At 37.5% G+C, this 21,936-nt stretch overlaps 1 protein-coding gene across 1 annotated transcript; it reads left to right on the forward strand.

Annotated features, from left to right (window-relative positions):
* Positions 1-2,811: 2,811 nt before the first annotated feature.
* Positions 2,812-17,709, forward strand: C13H5orf46 (chromosome 13 C5orf46 homolog). The gene is made up of 4 exons (XM_004664668.2): positions 2,812-2,894; positions 7,732-7,912; positions 14,360-14,417; positions 17,449-17,709. The coding sequence occupies exons 1-3, from the start codon at positions 2,825-2,827 to the stop codon at positions 14,406-14,408; spliced, it is 300 nt and encodes a 99-aa protein (XP_004664725.2). The 5' UTR covers positions 2,812-2,824; the 3' UTR covers positions 14,409-14,417; positions 17,449-17,709.
* The last annotated feature ends 4,227 nt before the right edge of the window (positions 17,710-21,936 follow it).

The raw sequence follows: 21,936 nt of genomic DNA on the forward strand, positions 1-21,936 counted from the left end.
ACCACCACTCTGAATAGTATTTCCCAGTACTTTACAGCTTGCTGAGAGGAAAGTGGCTTCCTCAGTGTCCTGTGACTTCACCTTGTAGTGTCTTCAGCAGTAAGGTCTTACCATCTAGTTCTCATGGGTAACCCGCATTCTTTTGCAATAGCCAGAGGAATGTTTGTTTTTCTATGGATATGGCATACCTAATCTTTTCAGATACAGCATGCATTCCATGGAAGTAAATGAGTTCAAGTCAGTTAATCATTTTTTTCTTTCATTTTCTTTTTGAAAAATAGTTAAGGCAGATTTTACAACAACTGGATCCATGACAATAGATATGGATGGGACAATATACAATTTAGTGTAGGAAAGAGATTTGACTGCAAAAGGAGCTGCACTCACTGATAATCTACCTATTCATTCTATCTCTTCTCTATCTTTTTTCTTTTATTAAGAAAGAAAAAAAAAAAAGAAAGGAAGAGAGGGGGGGGAGGGAGAGAGAACGGGCACACCAGAGCCTTTGTCTGCTCCAAACAAACTCCAGTCTTATGCACTACCTTGCAATCTGGCTCACATGGGTCCTCAGGCCAGCCTCTTTGTCTTTGCAGGCAAGAGCCTTAACAGATAGGCTCTCTCCAGCCCTACTTTCTTTTTCTTTTAATGTTTGATAAATATCTTGGACAATATGATTTCACTCTTAAAAGATAACCTTGCCTTGGAGAAGTCTGAAGCCTATTGGTAGAGACATCTGTCAGGGATAGCAAAGCATCACTTATTTCTGCCTAGAAAAAAAGCCTGACCAGAGGAAGTGAAATCAAAGCTAAGACTAATGTCAGCCACTAGGATTCTTGAGAATTCCAAAGTGATAAGACTCTCTTGTCCTTAAGAGGGCCACAGAATAGGAATCAAAGTATATGTCCATTAACAGATGAATGGTTGAAGGAAGTGTAGTCTATGTGTTGGATTACTACTGACTCTTGAAAAAGAAGACAAGCTTGTCATTTGTGGCAACATGGACGAATCTGAAAGTCATTATGTTAAGTGAAATAAGCCAAACATAGGAGAGATCATAATTTTACTTTCACATATTGTGACATCCAAGAAAAGTAAACTCTTAAGAAGAAGAGAGAAGAATGGTGGTTGTGAGGTTTAAGAACGATGAGAGAGATGTAGATAAAACCAGACAAAATCTCAATAAATGAGCCAATCTAGTGTTGAGCTCTCAGCAGCCTCTGGTTTTCTGCTTTGATGAGTTTTAAGTTTCCTCAGTGTCTGCTACTATTTCCCTGGAGGAGGTTCTCAGGCTAGTAGAGAGCAGCACTCCTTTAATCTGCTACTTCCTGAGCACTATTTGCTGGGCCCTGACAGATGTGATAAAATGGCTTGTCTAGTGCTAGGTAGTTGGGTTTCTTTTCTTGTTCTACTGATGGGTGTTGGTATTCAATAAAATTTATAAAAGGCAGAATCTCTAACCAAGAATACAAGTGGCACTGACCAAAGGGGATACACATTGACAATTGGAAGACATTGATCAGCATACTTCCTCCTTTTAGCCAAAGAACAGTTTGAGTGTTCTTTTGGGTTCCATGACTTTCTAAGTCACAGGCTTCTGGCTTGATTCTTTTTATCAGGTGTGAAACCCTCTTGGTTTGTGTAATGTGTATCTACAAGTAGCACTTGTATGCATCTTCTGGTGAAGTTTGAAGGCAAGAATGGATAATCAAATAGATATTAGGTAGAATTAGTATTTATAGTAGAGCAACAAATCAGATTGACAAGTGTTCTGTATAGTCCTTGTATATCAGCTTCTCTCTATGTGGAACTGACATCCCATCCACATGTGAGCATGCCCTTTTGCATCATGCTCCTTTTCTTTGTGCATGCTCTTTTCTCTTGCTGGGATATCTTTCTCATCCTCATTCCTTTGAAACATCCCTACTTACTCTTCTGATTTACGTTAAAAATACCCCCCCCCATTTGGTGAAACTTTCATGAAAATCATTTTCCCTTCCTGAAACTAAAGCCGCTTTCTTCATCAGCTGACCTGAGGCACTTAATACCATTGCCCAAGAACTTAGTGATTTAGTAACTTTCTCCTCCTTTAACCTACAGATATATCAATCATCTACCTATCTGCAAATAAAATTGTCAATAAAATAAATACATAAATACATGTTTATGGTGTTTGATATGGCACTTTAACATATGCATATCTGGACAGCAAAATCAAACCAAAAAATATGTGCATTTATAACAAATTTACCATTTATTTGTGGTAAGAGCACTTAAAGTCTACTCAGTAATTTTCATGTATGTAATGCACTGCTATCCTTTATACCTATCATATTTTACAAGAGACCCCCAAGGCACAAGAAACATTCCAGAAGAGGGGACAGAAAGTGTGTAAGAACCACAGACTATCCTAGAATGTCCCCCTCCTCGGAGACTGACTGGTGCATGCATGACCCCACACTGAATATCAGTAAGCCCATCAAGTTGGGCTCTCAGTGGAATGGTGGTGGCAGACAGAGAACATAAGAGTATAACCAGTTGAGAATGTGACCAATATGCAATATGTTAATAATAAATAAGCATATTACTTAATCAATAATAAAAAAGAGAAATCAAGAAAGTCTTTTCTTTCCCACTTAAAAACTCTGAGTTTTGAAAGATAGGGCAGAGCTCATTAGTAGATATCCCAGAGCAAGCTGTTGCAGACTTCTTGTGCAACAGCCCAAATTCCACAGCAGATGATGTCACCTGTAGGTGCCCTATAAATGAAGCAAAGCTTCAGGTGTACCTGAGTAATTAATCTGCATTTATACTGAGGGCTGCAAGAATGGCTGTCTCAGTTCTTCGACAGACAGTTGTCCTGGGACTGCTTGCATTAATCCTGACATGTCATGCTGGTAAGTGTTTCTGATGACAGCCCACAAACTGAACTGTAGCTAGCAGTGAAGGGTAGAAGTTGGCACTGATTCAGAACAAAAATGAGGAAGGGCCTTTGGGAATCGATGAAATAGAACAAGACTGGGAAGTTGGAGGCAGATCTAACACAGAAAGCATTTTGATTAGGAATCTCTCTCAGTTAAAGCCTCTATTATTGTTAAATGTATAAAGTTTAGAATAACTTTTTTTCTAATATATTCATATGATATATTAGCACTACTATAATCTAAATTCTTAAGTGCTTAGAAATGTGGTTTTTATGGTTATAAATAATAATGTTGAATGGTGGAGAATATATATTCTACAATAGGACTCCTAGCCTGGCTCCAACACTAATGAGAAATTTAAACTTAGGCAAGTTATTAAATCTCTCTGGGCATCATACATTCAAGAGAACAGTAATAGATCTTTCATAAAGTTATCATGAAAGTTAAATAAAAAACAACAAATTGGAATAGTTCCTGCTCAAAAGCAATCAATGCATAATAAACGTTTCTATCATTTATGATTTTTACTGACTTACCTAATTATCATAAACATGCATGGTTTTGTCATGTCCATCAGTGCAGATTAATGTACAGCTTGCAAAGAAAAATTTCTTGTGGACATTTAGGCATAAGAGGAGGAAGTACTGTTCTCCTGAAAGCAGAGTTCCCAGAATCTTTCCATCCTAATGAAACATCTACTTCTTTCATATTTGATCTAAACATATAGAAGACCACTATGTAGCACACATTGTTCTAATAAATTAGCCCTTTAATCTGTAGAAGACTGAGAGTTCTTGATTTGACTCTTACCAGCATGATACAGAAAACAGAGTGTGCAACTATTTAGCAAGAGGGTCTTGTGAATGCAATTTGGCAGAACTCAAACCCACAGACTACTTACAACTATAACAGCACAACACTTACACAGATGCTGCAAAAGAATTACTCTAAAGGGGGACCCAGGGATATTTGTATCAACTGTGTTCCAAGACAAGCTAACACAGTGAGCTGAAAGGTGAGATTTGTGGTTTATGTTCCTTTAGGGACAATAAGTCCCAGTTCTTCCTCTCATCACCTCTGAAAGCGGTCACCTTGGTTTGTTGATTTTAGCCTTGGCTTCTTCACCTAAACAATGACAGAGCTATTCACTTTACCCAACAAAATGAATAGGTTTTAATAACTATTTTCTAAACTATGAGCACTATGCAAGTATCAACGTTGCTGTATCTGTTCAGAACTTTGTAATCACATTTCAATAAGAAGTCCAAGTGAACATTTAATGTAAATAAATACTACTCTAGGGCTATGGAGACGGCTCAGTGGTTAAAGGTGCTTGCTTACAAAGCTTACTGGCTGCAAGTTCAATTCTTCAGTACCCAAATATAGCCAGATGCACAAAATCATGTCTGTGTCTGGAATTAGTTTGCAGAGAAAAGAAGCCCTAGCGTTCCCTTATTCATATTCTCTCTCTTTCTCTGTGTCTCAAATAAACAAAAGTACTTTTAAAACACAGAAAAAGACTATTCCATATCATCTTTGAAAAGAGAAATATTTAACTTTGGAATATGCTGTTTCTAATATTATACATATTTATACATATTTTAATAAAATTTTAAAATTTCATAATCACGTAGAGTCCTTGAGATTGAAGGAAGTTGTGCATAATTACTGTTATTAATGATACTACTGTAGAACATTTGTCATGAACTTATTTGTGGTAAGTAGTATACATGTATAAATGGGTACATAGGTACACATATGTGTGACATATGTGAGAGATATGTAGAATAGCTTTCAATCTTAACAACAAGACGATGAAGAAACTGATAGTGGTTATCATGGGGAATTATATGGCTAACATTTTACTTACAACAAAGAGCATATTCAGCCTGTAGGACTCTACACAATGTAATGCGTCAAACTCTTAAGACCCCTGCATTTGACCCAAAGGCTGATGCTAATTCTGGTCTTCCTGTACTCCAATCTCAGACTTCTTGGATATTGAGGAGCTAATAGCAAGTGTTACATTAAAATACAAAATCAGTGAGACTTAGATATTATGCAAGGAGTTAGATAGGAACATGGAAGAAAAATAACTCCTTGATACAAGGAGTTAGTAGTTTTATACTTAGCACATATCTTCAGAGATCAATTCTGTGGAAGTAGTTTGATAGAATATAAATAATATATTCATAAAATTAAAAGAAACTGAGGCTTGCATGCTGGCTCAGCTACTTTTCTGCTAATTGACTTTTATTTTCTATTCTGGTTTTTCAAGGTAGGGGATCTTACTCTAGCCCAGACTGACTTGGAATTCACTGTGTCATCTCAGGGTGGCCTCAAACTCATGGCAATCCTTCTACCTCTGCCTCCTGAGTGCTCCAGCTAAGTGACTTTAAGCAAATTAATTTCCCAGAGCTTCTCTGTTCTCAGTTAAACCATGGCACCATCCCTGAATAGGGTGAAGATAAAGGCATGTGATGAGGTGCCAGGCCAGCAGTGCACAACCTGAGCTGACTTCCTCCTCCTCATGAGGAAAAAAAGCCCAGCTGGGTACTTTGGTCACCTTATGCTGTACGTGAAGGTCATGCCTCTATTTGACAAAGACATCAACAGCTGAATGGATGAATATTTGTTGATTAGTATGCCAGTTTTCATTATAGATGCCAAACTAATGTTTCTATTGATGCTTCCGTTATGACCTAGAAAACAATAAATGCTACTAAAATTAAATGTTAGTAGATTTGTATTGTTTCCAATTTGGCATATTACACAAATTCATGGTTTTTGAGCTTTGACAGCCCTACTAGAAGTCAGGGGTAGTATATTGTGCAGAAGTTGTAACTTCAGCCAGGCGTGGTGACACACGCCTTTAATCCCAGCACTCGGGAGGCAGAGGTAGGAGAACTGCTGTGAGTTCAAGGCCGCTCTGAGCCTCCATAGTGAATTCCAGGTCAAACTGGGCTAGAGTGAGACCCTACCTCAAAAAATCAAAAAAAAAAAGTTGTAACTTCATGAGTCAAATCTTGCAGTGCAGTTTACCAATAAATATCTGAATCGTCTTTTGCTTTAGATATATATATATATATATATATATATATATATATATATATATATATATGTATGTATGTATATACATATCATATATACATATATGTGTGTGTATGTATGTATGTATGTATGTGTATAGATAGATAGATAGATAGATAGATAGATATACTTAAAACCATGTCTTTATTAAAAAGAAAACAAAGTTTACTTCAGATATAAATGTTCATGAACTTCTAGGGTCAAGAGAAAAATAAATTCTTCTGTTTTAGGTAAAGTAGATCACAAGAGTTTAATTGATTTTTAAGAATTGTTTTTGCTAATAATTTCAAGGGCTTTAATGAATATTAAAATAAATACGTCCTCTTAATTTCGAGTTTCAGATAAGCAATACATAACTTTTAATAAAAGTTTTTGCTTAATAATATATGGATCATTCTACTAATTTTCTATCTGATATTTAAATTTCATTTGGCATAGTATCTATTAGGTCCAAAGTCTGGCCATAAATTTTCTTGGCAATAAAATATAAACACCATCATCCCACCATCAAGGTTCAGAGGAAAACAGGACACTGCATCTGCTGTATCTGTTCTAGTCTTTTCCATAAGATAAAAATAAAGACCACAAAATAAAGCCGAAATAGCCAGTGGATCTGCTTTTAACCATCTTGACCCTTTGGGCGCTTTGAATGCAACCGAGATGGCAGTTGATGAAGAACCAATGTACAAAGCCCACAGTCAATACCCTGCTTTCTCTTGCTTTATACAAGGTCCTAGCCTATTTTGTTCTTTAGTTCAATGAGCTAAAAACTGTTTATCCCGTGAGATTGTTCATAGGTAAAATTTCACAGCATTTGTAGAATAATTACTTATAAACTAATAGCAGATGTACATTACCCATTGTAAAAATGAGTGACAGAATAATTATCACAGTTTTCAGTCTCAGTAAAAGGAGTGCAAAGCCAAGTGAGGTGGCACATACCTTTAATCCCAGCACTTGAGAGGCATGGATAGGAGAATCCCTGTGAGTTTGAGGCTATCCTGAGAATACAGAGTGAACTCCATGTCTGCCTGGTCTAGAGTGAAACCCTACCTCATAAAACCAAACAAAGAAAAAATAGGAGTACAAATGTATAATCCTTTGGTCAGAGACTACACACTTTATCACAAAGTACTCAAAACTCCAAATTTTAATATCAGACAAGCATGGACTTGAATTCAGTTTCTACCACTTACTAATTCGGTGTCTTTCTAATCTAATTCTAAATCTCTTTTCCAGTTCCATTTCCTTATTTTTCAATCGGTAATAGTCCTTTTCCTACCTCATAGAGTTGTGGAGAAGCAATACCTCTGAACTCAAAGTTACTTCTTGAGAGTTCATGTTTATTATCATCATTATCATTGGATGAAGATCACATTGAGGAGAGATATTCTGTATTACATGGAAAGTCTATATATTCTGTATCTCAAGCCTTCCACTGGCATTAACTAGCTGCTTAACTGTAAGAAATAAACTTAACTTCTGGAACTTTTGGTTCTCTCAGCCTCAAAATATAGCTAACAGCTACCTAAGCAACTGTGTCTATACCTGCTTGTTCAGGAGTAAGTGTAATTACACATGGGAAGAACTGGGCAAACACTAAGCAAATGTAGCCTTATGTGATGATGTAATTAGTAAGTGGATACCCAGGGTTCTATAAAAAGACTTCCCTTTCTTATGGCTAAGAACCCCATGTGACCTTCAGATCTGTTTCTTTCAGATGATGTACCGAATGACAAGGAGAATCCAGAAGACAAATCAGACCATAAGTCAGATGACCACAAACCAGATGACCCTGGCAAAAGGCCAGAAGCAGAGTTTCCCAAATTCCTAAGTCTCCTGGGAACAGAGATCCTTGAGAATGCAGTGGATTTCATCCTTCGCTCCATGGCCAGAGGATCGTAAGCTCACCGACAGACCTTGATTTTGATAAGGACCACATTATACAAAAATGAGGGAAAATCATAATTTGAAACATAGGCATTATTTTTTCCTTAAAAACTGCTGTTTTTCCTTAAGATACATTTTATATCTGAAGAAATTGCCCCAAATTCTTTAAAGGAAAGAGCCATCCCATCAAGAGCTTTCATACAAGGTTTACATAGGAAATAGGAATAACACAGGGCCAAGGAACAGAAGCCAAATTCTGGTGAAGGATGTGAATCCCTTAATTAGCTTCTGGCTTGAGTAGCTCTAGAAGGTTAGCAGAGGTTGCTGACAACCTCTCCTTATGCAATCTGGAGGACCTCTCATATGAATGTGTTGACCATAATGGATTTCTTTAGAGGAAGATGGCCCAGCCCAGCCTTTCCAAAGTTCTCAGCATATTTATTACCCTTGTGCCCAATTCCTAAAACATACATGTCAGTCTCCATAGTTCTTATGTTTACCTAAGTGCTTCCTCTTACATTTTTTGCTTTTTGACTTGCTTAAGTCAATATGCTTAGTTGGATAGGGTTCTACATGTTATCCTTCTACACAAATTGTTAGATTTATAGGTGATTCTTTATTATTGCTTTACTCTCTTATCTGGATTCTTTTGCAATTCTTTTTCCTCGTTATTGTTAATACAAACAAGAAGAAAAGGAAAAAGAAGGTGATAAGTATAATATTCATTGTATACAGAGTACCAATTGGAATCTAGTTGAATTGATAATGTTATAGAGACAACATAACAAAACAAGGAAGTGGAATAGTAGCTATTCCTTTTGCTCCTTCTCTTGGAAATTTCCTAGATGTGAAATTGCAAATATTCCTGTGTCTTACCCTTGAAACTTTACTAACTGAATCCATACTGTGAGCTCTGAGCTCAGAAGTGGCACCTCATTTTCCACCATGTTCCTTTATCTCATGATATTGAGTAGATGTCTTTTATTTTTTATGATACTGAAATTTAACACTATGCCCTTGCCTCTCCCTTCTACCAGAAATGTGCATTCTTTTTCTGATGGTCACTGCTTGGTCCTACAGCTTGTCTACAAATACCACCTCAGAAATCCATTTCATGGTCCTCTTATTTATACTCCTCCCTTCCCATCCTTTGTTATCCTTTATTATTTTATTTTGTGTTGGTGTCATAATATTCGTTACCATCTAAAATGGTATTTGTAATCATGTAGTTAAACAAAAACTAGGAAGATCTGTCTATCTTACTTTGGTAGAATGGTAACTGGCCCAGAGTTTAATAAACCGAGGAACAAGACAAATGGATTAAACCTAATTCCATTTACTCTAATTTGATTAGGAAAACCCACAGGGTCTTTTCTCAAGAGAACAAATCTAGATGAGGTGGAATCAGGATGCTCCACATCTGGAGTTTTAACCCAAAGGAAGATCACAGATGTGATGTGGATGTGTAGGAAAAAAACCCCACAGGGGGCCCCCACGCTCTGCTGGATAAGGCGACACCCCAAATCACTCACGAGAAGCGGTCTTGATGCAAACTGCAAGAGGATTTTATTCCAAGCGCACTGGGGCCCGCAGTCGTACACCTCACAGGGGTAGAGGACTGCAGAGCCCCGAATGCAGGAACAGGACAGTTTTTATAGGGTTTCTAACAAAGCCTGTGCATTAGACCAATCATTTTCTAATATTAGGGTGTTAGCCAGTCAGTTTGTGCCACCCCATAGTTTCTAAGCCAATTAGTTTATGACCTTGGTGGTCAGCATTTGCGCAGGTCCTTGGGTGGGAGTAGCAGAGTGTGGTACCAGCCTCCTATGACCTTGGTGGTCTGAGGCAGGCTGTTATAGCTTATGGTGCGAGCTACTAAGGCTAACAGTGTGGGCTATTAAGGCTTATAGTGTAAGGCTTATAGTGCAGGCTATTTACAGAAACCAAATAAGTGGTTCACTTCATTACTTATTTCCCATCCTCGAGGGCTATCTCATGCCCTTTTACCTAGTTTTATATTAGGAGCGGGCTCTGATATAATGAGAAGAGGGATTCTTTACTTGCTTCCAACAGAGAGTAAAGCCTGGAGTTTGAGGTATGCAGGGAGCCCGCTTAAGCTCCCCTTAGAGCGTGATAGTATTTCTGAGCTTCTGAATTCTTGGGCCTTTCAGATGAGGCATGGGAGAAGGCTTCCAAAGGCTTTGTTAAACAATTAATATGTAAAGCAAGGTCAGGGGTTATAAAAAAAAAAAGTTAGCTGGGTGTGGTGGCACACGCCTTTAATCCCAGCACTCGGAATACAGAGGTAGGAGGATCACCATGAGTTCAAGGCCACCCTAAGATTACCTAGTGAATTCCAGGTCAGCCTGGGGTAGAGTGAGACCCTACCTTGAAAAACCAAAAAAAAAAAAAGAGAGAAAAAAAAAGTTGTGGTAAAATAGCATGAGCCAATCAATACAGTAACCACTATAAATGTCTAAGTTAAATCTTGGCAGAATGTCACAGGTTATTTTTGTTATGCCTAGTTCTCGGCACCCCCAGTGACCACCAAGGAGAACCAAACACGTATGCAAGGGCAAGGAGCTTTATTTTCAGGCTTAAGCTTGGTCTCTTGACTTCACCAACACAGTGGGTCCATACAAGAGGCCCTAGCAGCAAGGGGCAGGTATTTTTTATAGGGATTTGAACAAAGAAGTAGGGAATGGGTACATGATTGGTTGATTTCTTAGGACATTGGCTGCAAGGTAGGCAGGCGGGAGCTAGGTAACTAAGCAATAAGCAGTAAATAACATTTGTATGTATTTCAATTGGCTGAGACAGGGAGGTAGGAGGGACAAGTCTTTGGAAAGTCTCAGGTGTCCTGGGCAGGGGGTAGGGCAGCTGCCCCTTTGTTCCTCTGTCTAAGCTGAAACTTGTAACTTAGGTCTAACCAGGGCAGCACTCTATTGAAGCCTGTCATGGTGTCATTCAGTTTCCGGGTCCTTCAATTTCCAGAGTAAACAAGGGAGCTAGTATAATTATTAAAGTTTTTATGGAAAATGTAAACAGTAACTTAGGCCTTGAGAATAATATATGATCAAAAACAGGTGAGAGAATCATAAATGTAGGAAATTTGTTTTGTATACTTAAGCATATGTGGTGCCTAATGAAGATGTCAGGTATATAATAAATGTTATATAAATGCTTTAGGGACACTGAGTAGGAAAGTTTACTCCCTCCCTGTGATGGTTTGAATAGATGGCCCCCAATATATTCAGTTGTTTATTTGTTTGTAGATTGCATCTACAGTCACCTGGCTGGAGGCAGTGTCACTGGGTGGCTCTTAAGGTGTGGTGGTGGGTTTCAGATTTCAATCTAAAGATATGCAAAGATATCTGGAGTTCCTGAAGTGTGCTGTGTGGCTTTTTGGTTTTTGGCTTATACTTCTCTCTCTCTGCTTGGACCTGTTAAGGCAAGCCAGTTTCTTCTGCCATTATGGAACTTCCCCGGGGTCTGTAAGCTTCAATAAATATCCCTTCCTCCATAACTGTGTCTGATCTGAAAGTTCATCTCAGTGAACCTAAAGCTGTCTGCTACACTCCCCTTGCCTTCCTGTTTTATTGCAGTAATGGAGACTGCATTCCACTCACCATTGTTGTAAAAAAAAATAGATAAATAGATGATTAACTAGATAGATAATAGATAGATAGATAGATAATAGATAGACAGAAAGATAGACTATGTATTCCTTTCAGTATTCTTTTTGAAACATGGAGGATAGCCCTGGTTGAACTCAGACTTGCAATAATATTCCTGTTTCTGCTTTCTAAGAGTTTGGATTATAGGTTTCACCACCATTACTATCTTAACATATATATTCTTAACTCCCCTGTACTATTAAAGAGCCTGGGATTTTTTTGAATATTTTTCTCCCTGAGTATTAATAGCACATTTTCCTTGTTCTTTTCTTACCTCTATCTATTATTTCTCATTATTTTTATTTGATATTTCTTTAAGCACTTGCCTTTTTTAAATTTTCCATCACTCACCTGCTCTTTAAGTATTATCACTCTATAAGACTCCAAATATGTATGACCCTTTACACAGTGACGTACTCACTCGAATATTGAACATAATCTACCAATTAAAATCAGATTTCTATTTTGACCCCCTTTTTGGTCCTGACCTCCCACCTGAAATGACTAGTTCCTCATTGCAGAAATCTATCTAGGTTTTTAACCACCACCTCAAATTCAGTGTTAAAACTCAAGCCTTCATCTCACTCATGCTAAGTCCTTTCATGAATTTCTGCTTAAAAATACAGGGCTGGAGAAGTGGCTTAATGGCTAAGGTGCTTGTCTGCAAAGCCAAAGGACTCAGATTTGATTCTCCAGGACCCATGTCAGGATGCCCAAAGTGGTAAATGTATCTGAAGGTCATTTGCAGTGGCTGAAGGCCATGGGGCACACATTCATTCTCTCTCTCTCCCCCTCTCTTTAAAAAAATTAAAAACCAAATTCCTTAAACTGATGGTAAGGGATGATGTCCATTAATTTTCATTTACATCTTCCACCCTGTCCTACACCTGGATCTTTGTTTGAACTCTCAACATCTCCACACATGCTTATTTGTTCCTATGTCAAAATGTCTAAGTCCCATGCTACAAGTCTACTCAGTTTACTTGTGAAGATTATCTGCCAAGCTTAATCATTGTCTAAATTCCAACTCAAAAACAAGCTCTATGAAGAAGTCTTGGATTCCTACATTTTAAAAACTCAGTTTTTGTCACATTGTAGGATTTCATAATGCTTTCGGAGAATACTTATGACAGCATCTCACACTTTATTTTATTTTTTTATTAATTAGTTTTATACTCAGTGAATACAGTCAAGTTGATACCATTGTTATGCTTTCCCATGCCCTACCCCCCCACCCAGCCTCTCCTTGTTGAAGCATATGGTATATATTGTAGAGGTATATATTGTGGAGTTAACCCACAGTTATGAGTAGGAAAAATGTGTCTGCATATCATGACCCAACCTGTGGCTCTGACATTCTTTCCACCCCTCTTCCACAAAATTTCCCTGAGCCATGTTGGATTCATTTTGGGTCTGCTTCAGTAATGAGGTGTTGGGAACCTCTGTGTCACTGGATATCTGATTTGGTAGGAGTTGATTGTTCCCTGTGTTGATCTCCTTCACCTTTGTGCTGGTACCTGGTTCACCAAGAAAACATCACCCTTGCTTGTTTAGCCAATGATTCTTAGTTTCAGCTGGGACCCTTTTGAGGTATGATGGGGTGGTTCTGTCCTTAGGATCTGCATCTATCTGGAAAAGAGAAGCAGATTCTCCAATGGAGAGTAAAGTTAGTACCAGACAAATAGGATAACCCTTATTATTTTTTTATAGAGAGAATTTAATAGGCGTAGGCCCTCTTGTAGCCCATGATTGGTGGTATCTTGATAATGGAGAGTGGATATGGTTCTAACTTGTTTTCCAGCTCCAGCTATGAGTCCCATTCTACTGAGTGGATCAGTTACCCAAATCAAGAGCAGTTGGTTTCCACCATGGCTATGTGACACTGTTGCACTTTTGAGAGCATCACAACAGGTTTTTTGCTGCTAAGTAGATTAGACCATGTGTTGCTTGGACAGATATTGGTCATTTCCCCCCAGTCGCCTATGTAGCACCTTCTGGCACTAGACACGCTGACTGTCTGGGCACTGACTCTTTATTTTAAATTACATTTAGTGGATGTATCCATTAGATGATAATCTCTTCAAAAACCAAATTTTCATCATCTTTTATCTTCTCAGAAACTACTCAGCACCCAATTTTTGAGCAATACAGTACAGTGCTTCTGGCCTGTAGTAATTTCTATGGAGATCTCAATTTTTGCCTTTCCATCTATAAGCCATCTCCTCTAGAAATGTAGCTTGATCATTTTGATGTTGATGGTTTATTTGACATGTAAAATGGGAATATAAAAATGAAAAAGAATATTTCAACAAATATTTATTATTTATTAATTCACACTATATGTTAAGACTTGTATTAAGCACTAAGGATATATAGCTGCCTTTATATAGTTTGTATATGAAGGGTCCCTCAAGTATCCAGTTTGCCAAAAAGTTCAGAGATACTTCTTTTAAATTTTCAGAGATAATTACATATAAATAGCTGGTCAAATATAAGCCTTTATGAAATTCTTGAGTCTTAATTCATTTTGATAGAGGAAAAGAAATCATGGTTCAATCCTAAGACACTTCACTGCTGAGTACAGTGGCACAGCCCTATAACTTTACCTGTGAGAAATCGAGGCAGGAGGACCTCAAACTTGAGGCCAGCCTGAGCAACACAGTATGACTCTACTTTAAATAATAATAGTATATATATATTAATAAAAGAAAAGGACACATTAGTGATCACTCTAACACTCCTAGTAAATCTAAATCACAACTCTTTATTTTCTCTTTCAAGAACATTTATGGAATTTATTGATAAAACAGGAGAGCCAACCACAAAGTGACCTTCTCAGGTGAGTTTAATTAAATAATTTACTACAAAAACAATAAGACATTTGACACAAAAAAGAGGATTTGACTCACTTTAATGATTTGGGGTACCCATGTATAACTATAAGCAGAAATGTATAAATTTTGTTCCTACTTTGTTCTTATTGTAGTTTTTTTCCCATTTACTTTTTAATGGATATATATTTATTTTATTACTTGCTAATTTAGTGGGTTAATGAAGAAGAAAATTGTGGAATGAAACAAGTAAGCACTGAGTTAAAATATCAGGTTTCTATTCAAATTCTCCTAGGAACCTGCTGGTAGTTGTCTGTCTGCCCCTTTAGCAAATATGCAATAAAAAATAAAATAAATAAATAAATAAATAAAATAAATAATAAAATAATAAAAATAATAAAATAATAAAATAAATAAAAATAAAATAGAAAAAGTTTATTTTGACTCCAACTTTCAGAAATTTTAATCCATATGTGTTGAGTCAGTGGTAAGGCAGCAGGTCACAATAGAAACATGTTTTAACAGAACCACTCCATTCATGCCTAGAAGAGGAAGAGAAAAGGAAACAAGCAAGAGGTCCAGGGCTGAAGCCCAACAGTAGACCCACATTTTTAAGGTACCATCTCCCAACAGAGCCTTATGACTAAGCCTTTAACATCTGGGTTTTTGGGGAACATTTGGTATCCAAACTCTAGCTTACTTTATGCAAGTCGATCTGGGAAATGAAAGGTTAGTACACACTAAAAACTTAGAGATCCACATGATCATGAGAAGAGTAAAATCTTCTAAACTTAATTCAAGGAAACAGAACTAGTAATCTCTCTATCCCATGTAATCATATTTATGTCAAAACCATAGTATGAGTGCTCAGAAATACCTATTATTTCTTCACTCATTTCTCTCCTAATAATGTATATTGAAATATAAAAATAGTCATGTTAGAGATAGAAAGATAATAGCATGGCTAATGTAAACAAAACACGGTTTTAAGCATTAGATGTTGGGCATATAGCTATCAATCTAATTTGTAGCCCTATAAAAATAAATATCATCATCTTACTTCACAAATAATAAAGTTCAGGCTCATGAAGAATTGTTAATGTTACCATATTAGGAAAAGTGGAAAACACTATAACTCAAGTTGTGACCTCAACATTTGAGCTGTTTCTAAGCCATGCTGTTACTGGGAAACAAAGAAGAGTGTGAGGAGCAGGCAGCTCAGAGCAATGATTAAGCTACAATGCATGCTACAAAACAACACTCCCTTTCTGATTAGTAAATTTGACTTATATACATCTCCAGAAAGCACATCCTTTCCCTATTCATATTTGTTACCTAGTCTGGGAAAGTTCCTTTTCTCTATTGGTTCCATTTCATAATTTACATCTGGTTAGTGTAAGTAAGCTTAGAAAACTATTATATGACCCAGAAATTTAGCCTATCTTTTCCCATAATGATGAGAATAAGGCCTCAGTATTGGATTCAATATATACCCAAGCCATATAATCCTGACTCTCACCAAATATGCTCTCACTAACACTTACTTATGTTTTTGCATGATTCCCTATTCACCTTCTCAAGGAAAAGCTTCCTCTTATAGGCATTTCAATACCTCCCTGCATTTGGACTGTTGGTAAACATGGGTTTGCTGGTGTTCACATCCCAAATCTTTGGAATGCAACCCTAGGATTCAGTGTATGTGGCAGTGCAATGAAGAACATGTCAGAGTAAAAAGAGGAGCTGACACAGAGAAAATGGAATTTCAACCTTTAGTTTGGCACATACTGGGTCCCTGAAACTTGTTCCTCCTCTTTTGAATTTGAAAAGTATATGAGGAACTATACATTTAAAAGAACACTATGTACAGGACTTTAGATGCCCTTGTGGGTGTGGATGAATGGCACCATGTGGGAATGTAAACAAATTGGATTATAAAGAAAAAAACCTGAGAGGATTAACCAGCCATGGAGTGCCTTTAATGGGTTGTATAAAAGGTATACTTGGATAACTATGTTGCCTAATCAAAAGAATTGCATCAGTTTAGAATTGACTGATTCACCACAATGCGTGTTTCTCCAGATTAGAACATTTGGCTGTAATTATATTTGTCTCCTAAACTAAGATGGGTAGATGGATGACAGACAGACAGATAGATGATAATGCCCTGTGTTTTTCCTAACAACACATGTATCACATTTTTATAGTCCTTTAATGAATATGAAATCTATGCCTGTTATGTGTAAAATTCTGTTCCACCAAAGCTACAAAAATACATGATAGCAGCCATCCATGGAATCTTTATCACCAAACACAGTGTACCCCACAACTGTGGTGGAAACCGATGAGGCTACCTCTGAAAAGGCCTGGGGAATGCTGTGGGGAAAGGCTGCAAGCAGAAATACCTGGAGGAAGGATTTAGAATCAGGAAGGCTTTACAAAGAAGGGGAGCTGCGAGGAATTCTATGCATAGTCCTGAGGATGACCAGAGAGCAATAGCAGTACCATATTCATAAAAAAAAAAAGGTTATCTAATGAGTGAACTTCTGATTGATCTGAGGCCCTTTCAATCTCTACTCAACCATACTGCCATAATCTCCAATATTACAATGATTAATATCTTCCATTATGTGGAACCTCAGGGATTCAAGCTCAAGTCACTTGACATATTTTACATTTCTTGCATGAAACTACTGTGATGAACTTCACTAGATAAATTATGAACTTTATGAACAAAACATGTATTGGTCACATTACCCTCTTATTATCTACTTATATTCCCTCTTCCTCACCACCATTCCACTGAGGACCCTCCTCAGTAGAGTTACTGGTATTCCCTGTGGAGTCATGAATGTATCAATCAGCCTGGGGGTAGGAAGTGCCTCTGAGTACACCTTACTACCCTGTAGCTCTTAGAATCTTTCTGCAATATCTCTGAGCCTTGGTAGATGTGTTATAAATCTGCTTTAGTGTTGAGCTCTCTGAAACCTCTTAACTTCTCTCAGGATGGTAACTGGTTCTCTCTCTGGCTGTGTTTCAAAGGGCACACCTACCTGGCAGCTGGACAAAACCCAAGAAGCCAGATCCTGCTCTTCCCGTTCTGCTCCCCATGCCTTCCAGCACAGATCGCCCACAGCACTTCCTGGCGTGTCCTCAGCAGTCAGGCCCCAGCTTCAACCACATGTAACTAATGAACTCCTTCAGTTTGCAATTCTGCTTCTACAAAATCAGAAGAAAACATGTGGAGTTTCAAACCATACTTCACAAAGACTTTTGTTCTGTACTGGCAATTTTTTCCTGGGAATGTGTAAGCAGTGTAATGAGGCAATACAAATCAATCATAGACTGCATACGCACACATATACATTAACTTCAAAGTCATTATGCATGTTTATGCATGTATGTTAACAAGTTCAGAAAGAAAAAAAAAATAACAAGTTTGAAATCACAGAGCCAGTTGGTGATAGAAAGAGGATTTAAATCTTACTAAAAATTAAACAATTCTTAACTTCGGAAAATACATGAAGTTTCAAAATTTTACACATCTGTTTGTTTTGGAAAGTCTTCCAAAACTATCAGTACCTGATTTCCTGTGCAAGTAAACTAGCATTGACCTTAAATTTCTTTTCATTAAAAATGTTGTTGCTTAAAAAAAAGATATTTCTCTTCCAGTCATTATTATTACCAAAGAATAGCACTGTGTAAGGGACTGAAGAGCCCTGCGAAAGCTTGAGCCCCTTCCTGCTACCACTTGGGTGCACAGAGGAGAGTTAGCAGCCATTCTGGTGTTTCATGCCCACTTGCTAGAAAAAGTCTCCCAGAATCACTTACTGTGTACAGTAAGATAAGACTGAAATCAGAGAACAAGATGAGCATTGGGGTAGCTCTCTTGTCTAGGACATATTCTCTAAGCAGCTCTCTTACTGATTTCTCATGAGTTTTCCTAGGTCCTGTCCTTCCCAAATATTTGGTCTCTCAAAGCAATCCCACTGTATTTTGACAAATCTTGTGTTTGTCTACTTCCTGTTTTTACTTAGCCACAATAGAATCATGTCCAAAAGCAAACAACCTTTAATTATATAGATGGAAAAGCCAAGAGTGAATAGCAAACCTCCTAAAAGGAAAGAAATGCTACTTACCTTGTATAATAAATTCCTTCTATCACTTCCTATCTCTTGTTGAGAAAAAAACAAAATCTGTTTCAGTCACTTTTTAGTAGTAGCTAAGATCCTGAATAAGTTGCCCACTTGTCATCCTCTCCTATAGCTCACTTTTTTGCTCCATGCAGTCAGCTACATTGGGATCCTTGCTAATTTTTAAGTGTTCCTAAAATAATCTTTCCAGAGGACTTTCAATTTTTCCCCTCTTGTAGAAGTTAACCACATGACTGTGCCTTCAGTTTTTAAAATATTTTCTCGAAGACTGACACAATAGGGCTGGAGAGATGGCTTAGCAGATAATCACTTACCTGCAAAGCCTAAGGACTCATGTTCAATTCCCCAGAACCACATAAGACAGATGCACATGGTGGCACATGCATTTGAAATTTGTTTGCAGTGGCTGGAGGTCCTGGTGTGCCCATTCCTCCCCACTTTCATAAATAAGTAAGTAAATCTAAAATATTTTAAAAAGGGGGCTGGAGGGATGGATTATCTGATAAGGCATTTGCCTGAAAAGTCAAAAGACCCAGGTTTGTTTCCCTAGGACTCATGTTAACCAGATGCACAAGGGGGAGCATGAGTCTGGAGTTTATTTGCAGTGGCTGGAGGCCCTGCTGCTCCCATTCTCCCTCTTACTCTGTCAAATAAATAAATAAATTAAATTAAAAATTTAAAAAATATTAAAGAAAAAAAAGAATAAGGGGGCTGGAAAGATTGCTTAATGGTTAGGGCACTTGCCTGTGAAGCCTAAGGACCCATGTTCCACTCTCCAGATTTCACATAAACCAGATGCACAAAGGTGAGGCAAGGGCAAAGTTGCACATGCCCACAAGGTGGCACAAGCATCTGGCTTTCATTTGCAGCAGCTGGAGGCCCTGGCATGCCCATTCTCTTTCTCTCTGTCTCTCATTTGCCTCTCTCTCTTTCAAATAATAAGTTTAATATTTTTAAAAGAATGATACAATGAAAAACCATTCATATATGTTTACATTCAGGCACTGATGTTATATAGCTTTATAAAAAGTTATATAAGTAAGCATATTTTCAAATATTGTAAGAAAGACTTAGAAGCATAGCAATTACTTTAGTGACTCAAGTAGGTAATTTAGAACTATCAAATCATGACTTATGTATAATTTAAATATAATTAAATTGGGGCTGGAGAGATGTCTCATCAATTAAGTCACTTTACTACAAAGCTTAAGGACCCAGGTTTGATTCCCTAGTACCCACATAAAGCTAGATGCACAAAGTGGCACATGAATCCATAGGGTTCACTTACAGTGGCTCGAAGCCTTGGTAATTTTTTTCTCTCTAGCTGTCTTTCTCTCTCTTTTGCAAATAAATAAATACAAACATTTAAATGTAATTAAATTGTATTTAAATGTTAAATTAAAAATAATTTAAAGAACACATGACAAATTTTTAAAATGTATGTTTATGCGCAAGTGAACAAGAAAGTGAGTGAGAGAGAGGGAAAGACAGAGAGAGAGAAACCGCAGGGGCTCTTCAGGGCCACTTGCTGCACCACTTTGTGCATCTGGCTTTACACTGGTCCTGGGAAATCAGATCCAGCCTGGCAGGCTTTGCAAGCAAGCAGCTTTAACCAAGGAGACTTCTCTTCAACCCAAGGAACTATCACCTAATCAAAAGAGTGAATGTATTCATTTCCTCCAAGTTTTCTCTTGTGGCTTGGAATCTATTCCTCCTTTTCACTTCTCCTTGTTCTAGCCACAGAAAAAAACTGATTTTCCATCTGACTCTATAGATTAGCTTACACTGTTTGGAATTATAAGACCGACTTTAAAGAACTAATTCGTCCTTTACCACTCATTCAATGCTGTCTCATGCACTGAAACAGCCATTTCACAATACCTTGACACTTGTTGGCTTTAGTGGATACTGAGATACTTTGGGAAATTCAAATCCATTTTTAATCTGCCTTCAGCTCCAGGTATCGTGGGAAAGATGTCAAGGATTTTCTTCCTTTTTATAATGTTATTGCAATTATTTTTCAACATGGAGGGAGAATGTAATGCTGTAACTTAAAGTGAAATGACTTGAAATTTTAATTGAAAATTATTCCATCGCCTATCCTATCTTCAAACAAAGCACCTGGTAGAGTATCTAAAATATGGGCCATTCAAGGAGTTTATGTTTTATCATGTTCCTCTTTCATCCATGAAATTTTCCCATTATCATTATACTCCCTGTAATATGATGGATACTGGATTGTGCTCCCCTATAGCACTCAAAAAGTGGGAGATACAAGTAATAATCAAATATGCATACACAAATATATAATCCTGTTTTGAATACATACTCAGAAAAGAAAAATTACGGTTCCCTAGAACCTTATCCAAATACATTCCACCTGGGCAGATATCACACAGGTTTATTTTATTTTATTTTTTTAATAAAGTGTGGTGAGTTGAGCTTTTAAAAAAAGGATGTGCCAAGGCAATCATATAGAACAAAACCCAGGAGAAAATGAAAGAGAAAAGACCTATAAAGCTGGGCGAATGGCATTTATTAAGGCCCTGTACCAGGTGTCCCAGGCTCTAGCATGAAATCAAGCCAAGACAGCTACAAATTAAATAAGAAAAACAGAGTCAGAGAGAAAAGCACATCTGATTGAATCTTGGATGTCATAGTCAGATTGCTTCTTAAGCCTGAGCCAAAGGGTTATAAACATGGGCTGAATATGGTCACTTGTGCACTTTTGAAAGATGAGGGCAGACCAGAGCAAAACACAAAGGCAGCTCAGAAGCATGCATAAGAGATAGAATAGACTTGGACAAACAGTGTCAGTACCTATGGGGTGATGTGGGAAGATTCAGGAAAGTAGTAGGAGGTGATCCTGACCTGATGTGGTGATAAGTCATGTATGATGTAACAGGGAGGGGGGAGCATCAAAAACGATCCTAGGCATGTGACTAATGTGATCAGATGCAAAGTAGTACCATTTAGGGTGACGGAAAACATTGGTCACAGCACTGCCCTAGGTATGGCCTTGGCCCTGACAACCTACACATGGTTTCCCCCTTTCTCACCAAGCACTCCCAGCTCATTTTCCTCTGGTCAGCAAAATAGTTAACATTTAATTAGCATGTATTGAATAAAACTGCATAAGTAAAATAAATGACTCATGTCTATCACCAGTCTTGTTATCTACCCAGTAAATAAGTTCTCATTTAATCAATATAGAACATACCTTGACAGAAGCATGCATACAGGTTGTCTAAATATGTGTTATGAATATGTCTATTGGTTTAAAATATCTGATGTTTTTCACTCAATTAACATTGAAGAATTTGAACTTGGAAGATTATTCTTATATCTTAGGAAAACACCTTTTATTGTGTGGCTG

This window comes from Jaculus jaculus, chromosome 13 (assembly GCF_020740685.1).
Source record: "Jaculus jaculus isolate mJacJac1 chromosome 13, mJacJac1.mat.Y.cur, whole genome shotgun sequence".
Taxonomy (NCBI): Eukaryota; Metazoa; Chordata; class Mammalia; order Rodentia; family Dipodidae; genus Jaculus; species Jaculus jaculus.

Coding starts and splice junctions, on each gene's coding strand:
- C13H5orf46 (XM_004664668.2), top strand. CDS start 2,825: ATGGCTGTCTCAGTTCTTCGACAGACAGTTGTCCTGGGACTGCTTGCA. Junction 2,895..7,731: donor AATCCTGACATGTCATGCTG/GTAAGTGTTTCT, acceptor TGTTTCTTTCAG/ATGATGTACCGAATGACAAG. Junction 7,913..14,359: donor CGCTCCATGGCCAGAGGATC/GTAAGCTCACCG, acceptor TTCTCTTTCAAG/AACATTTATGGAATTTATTG.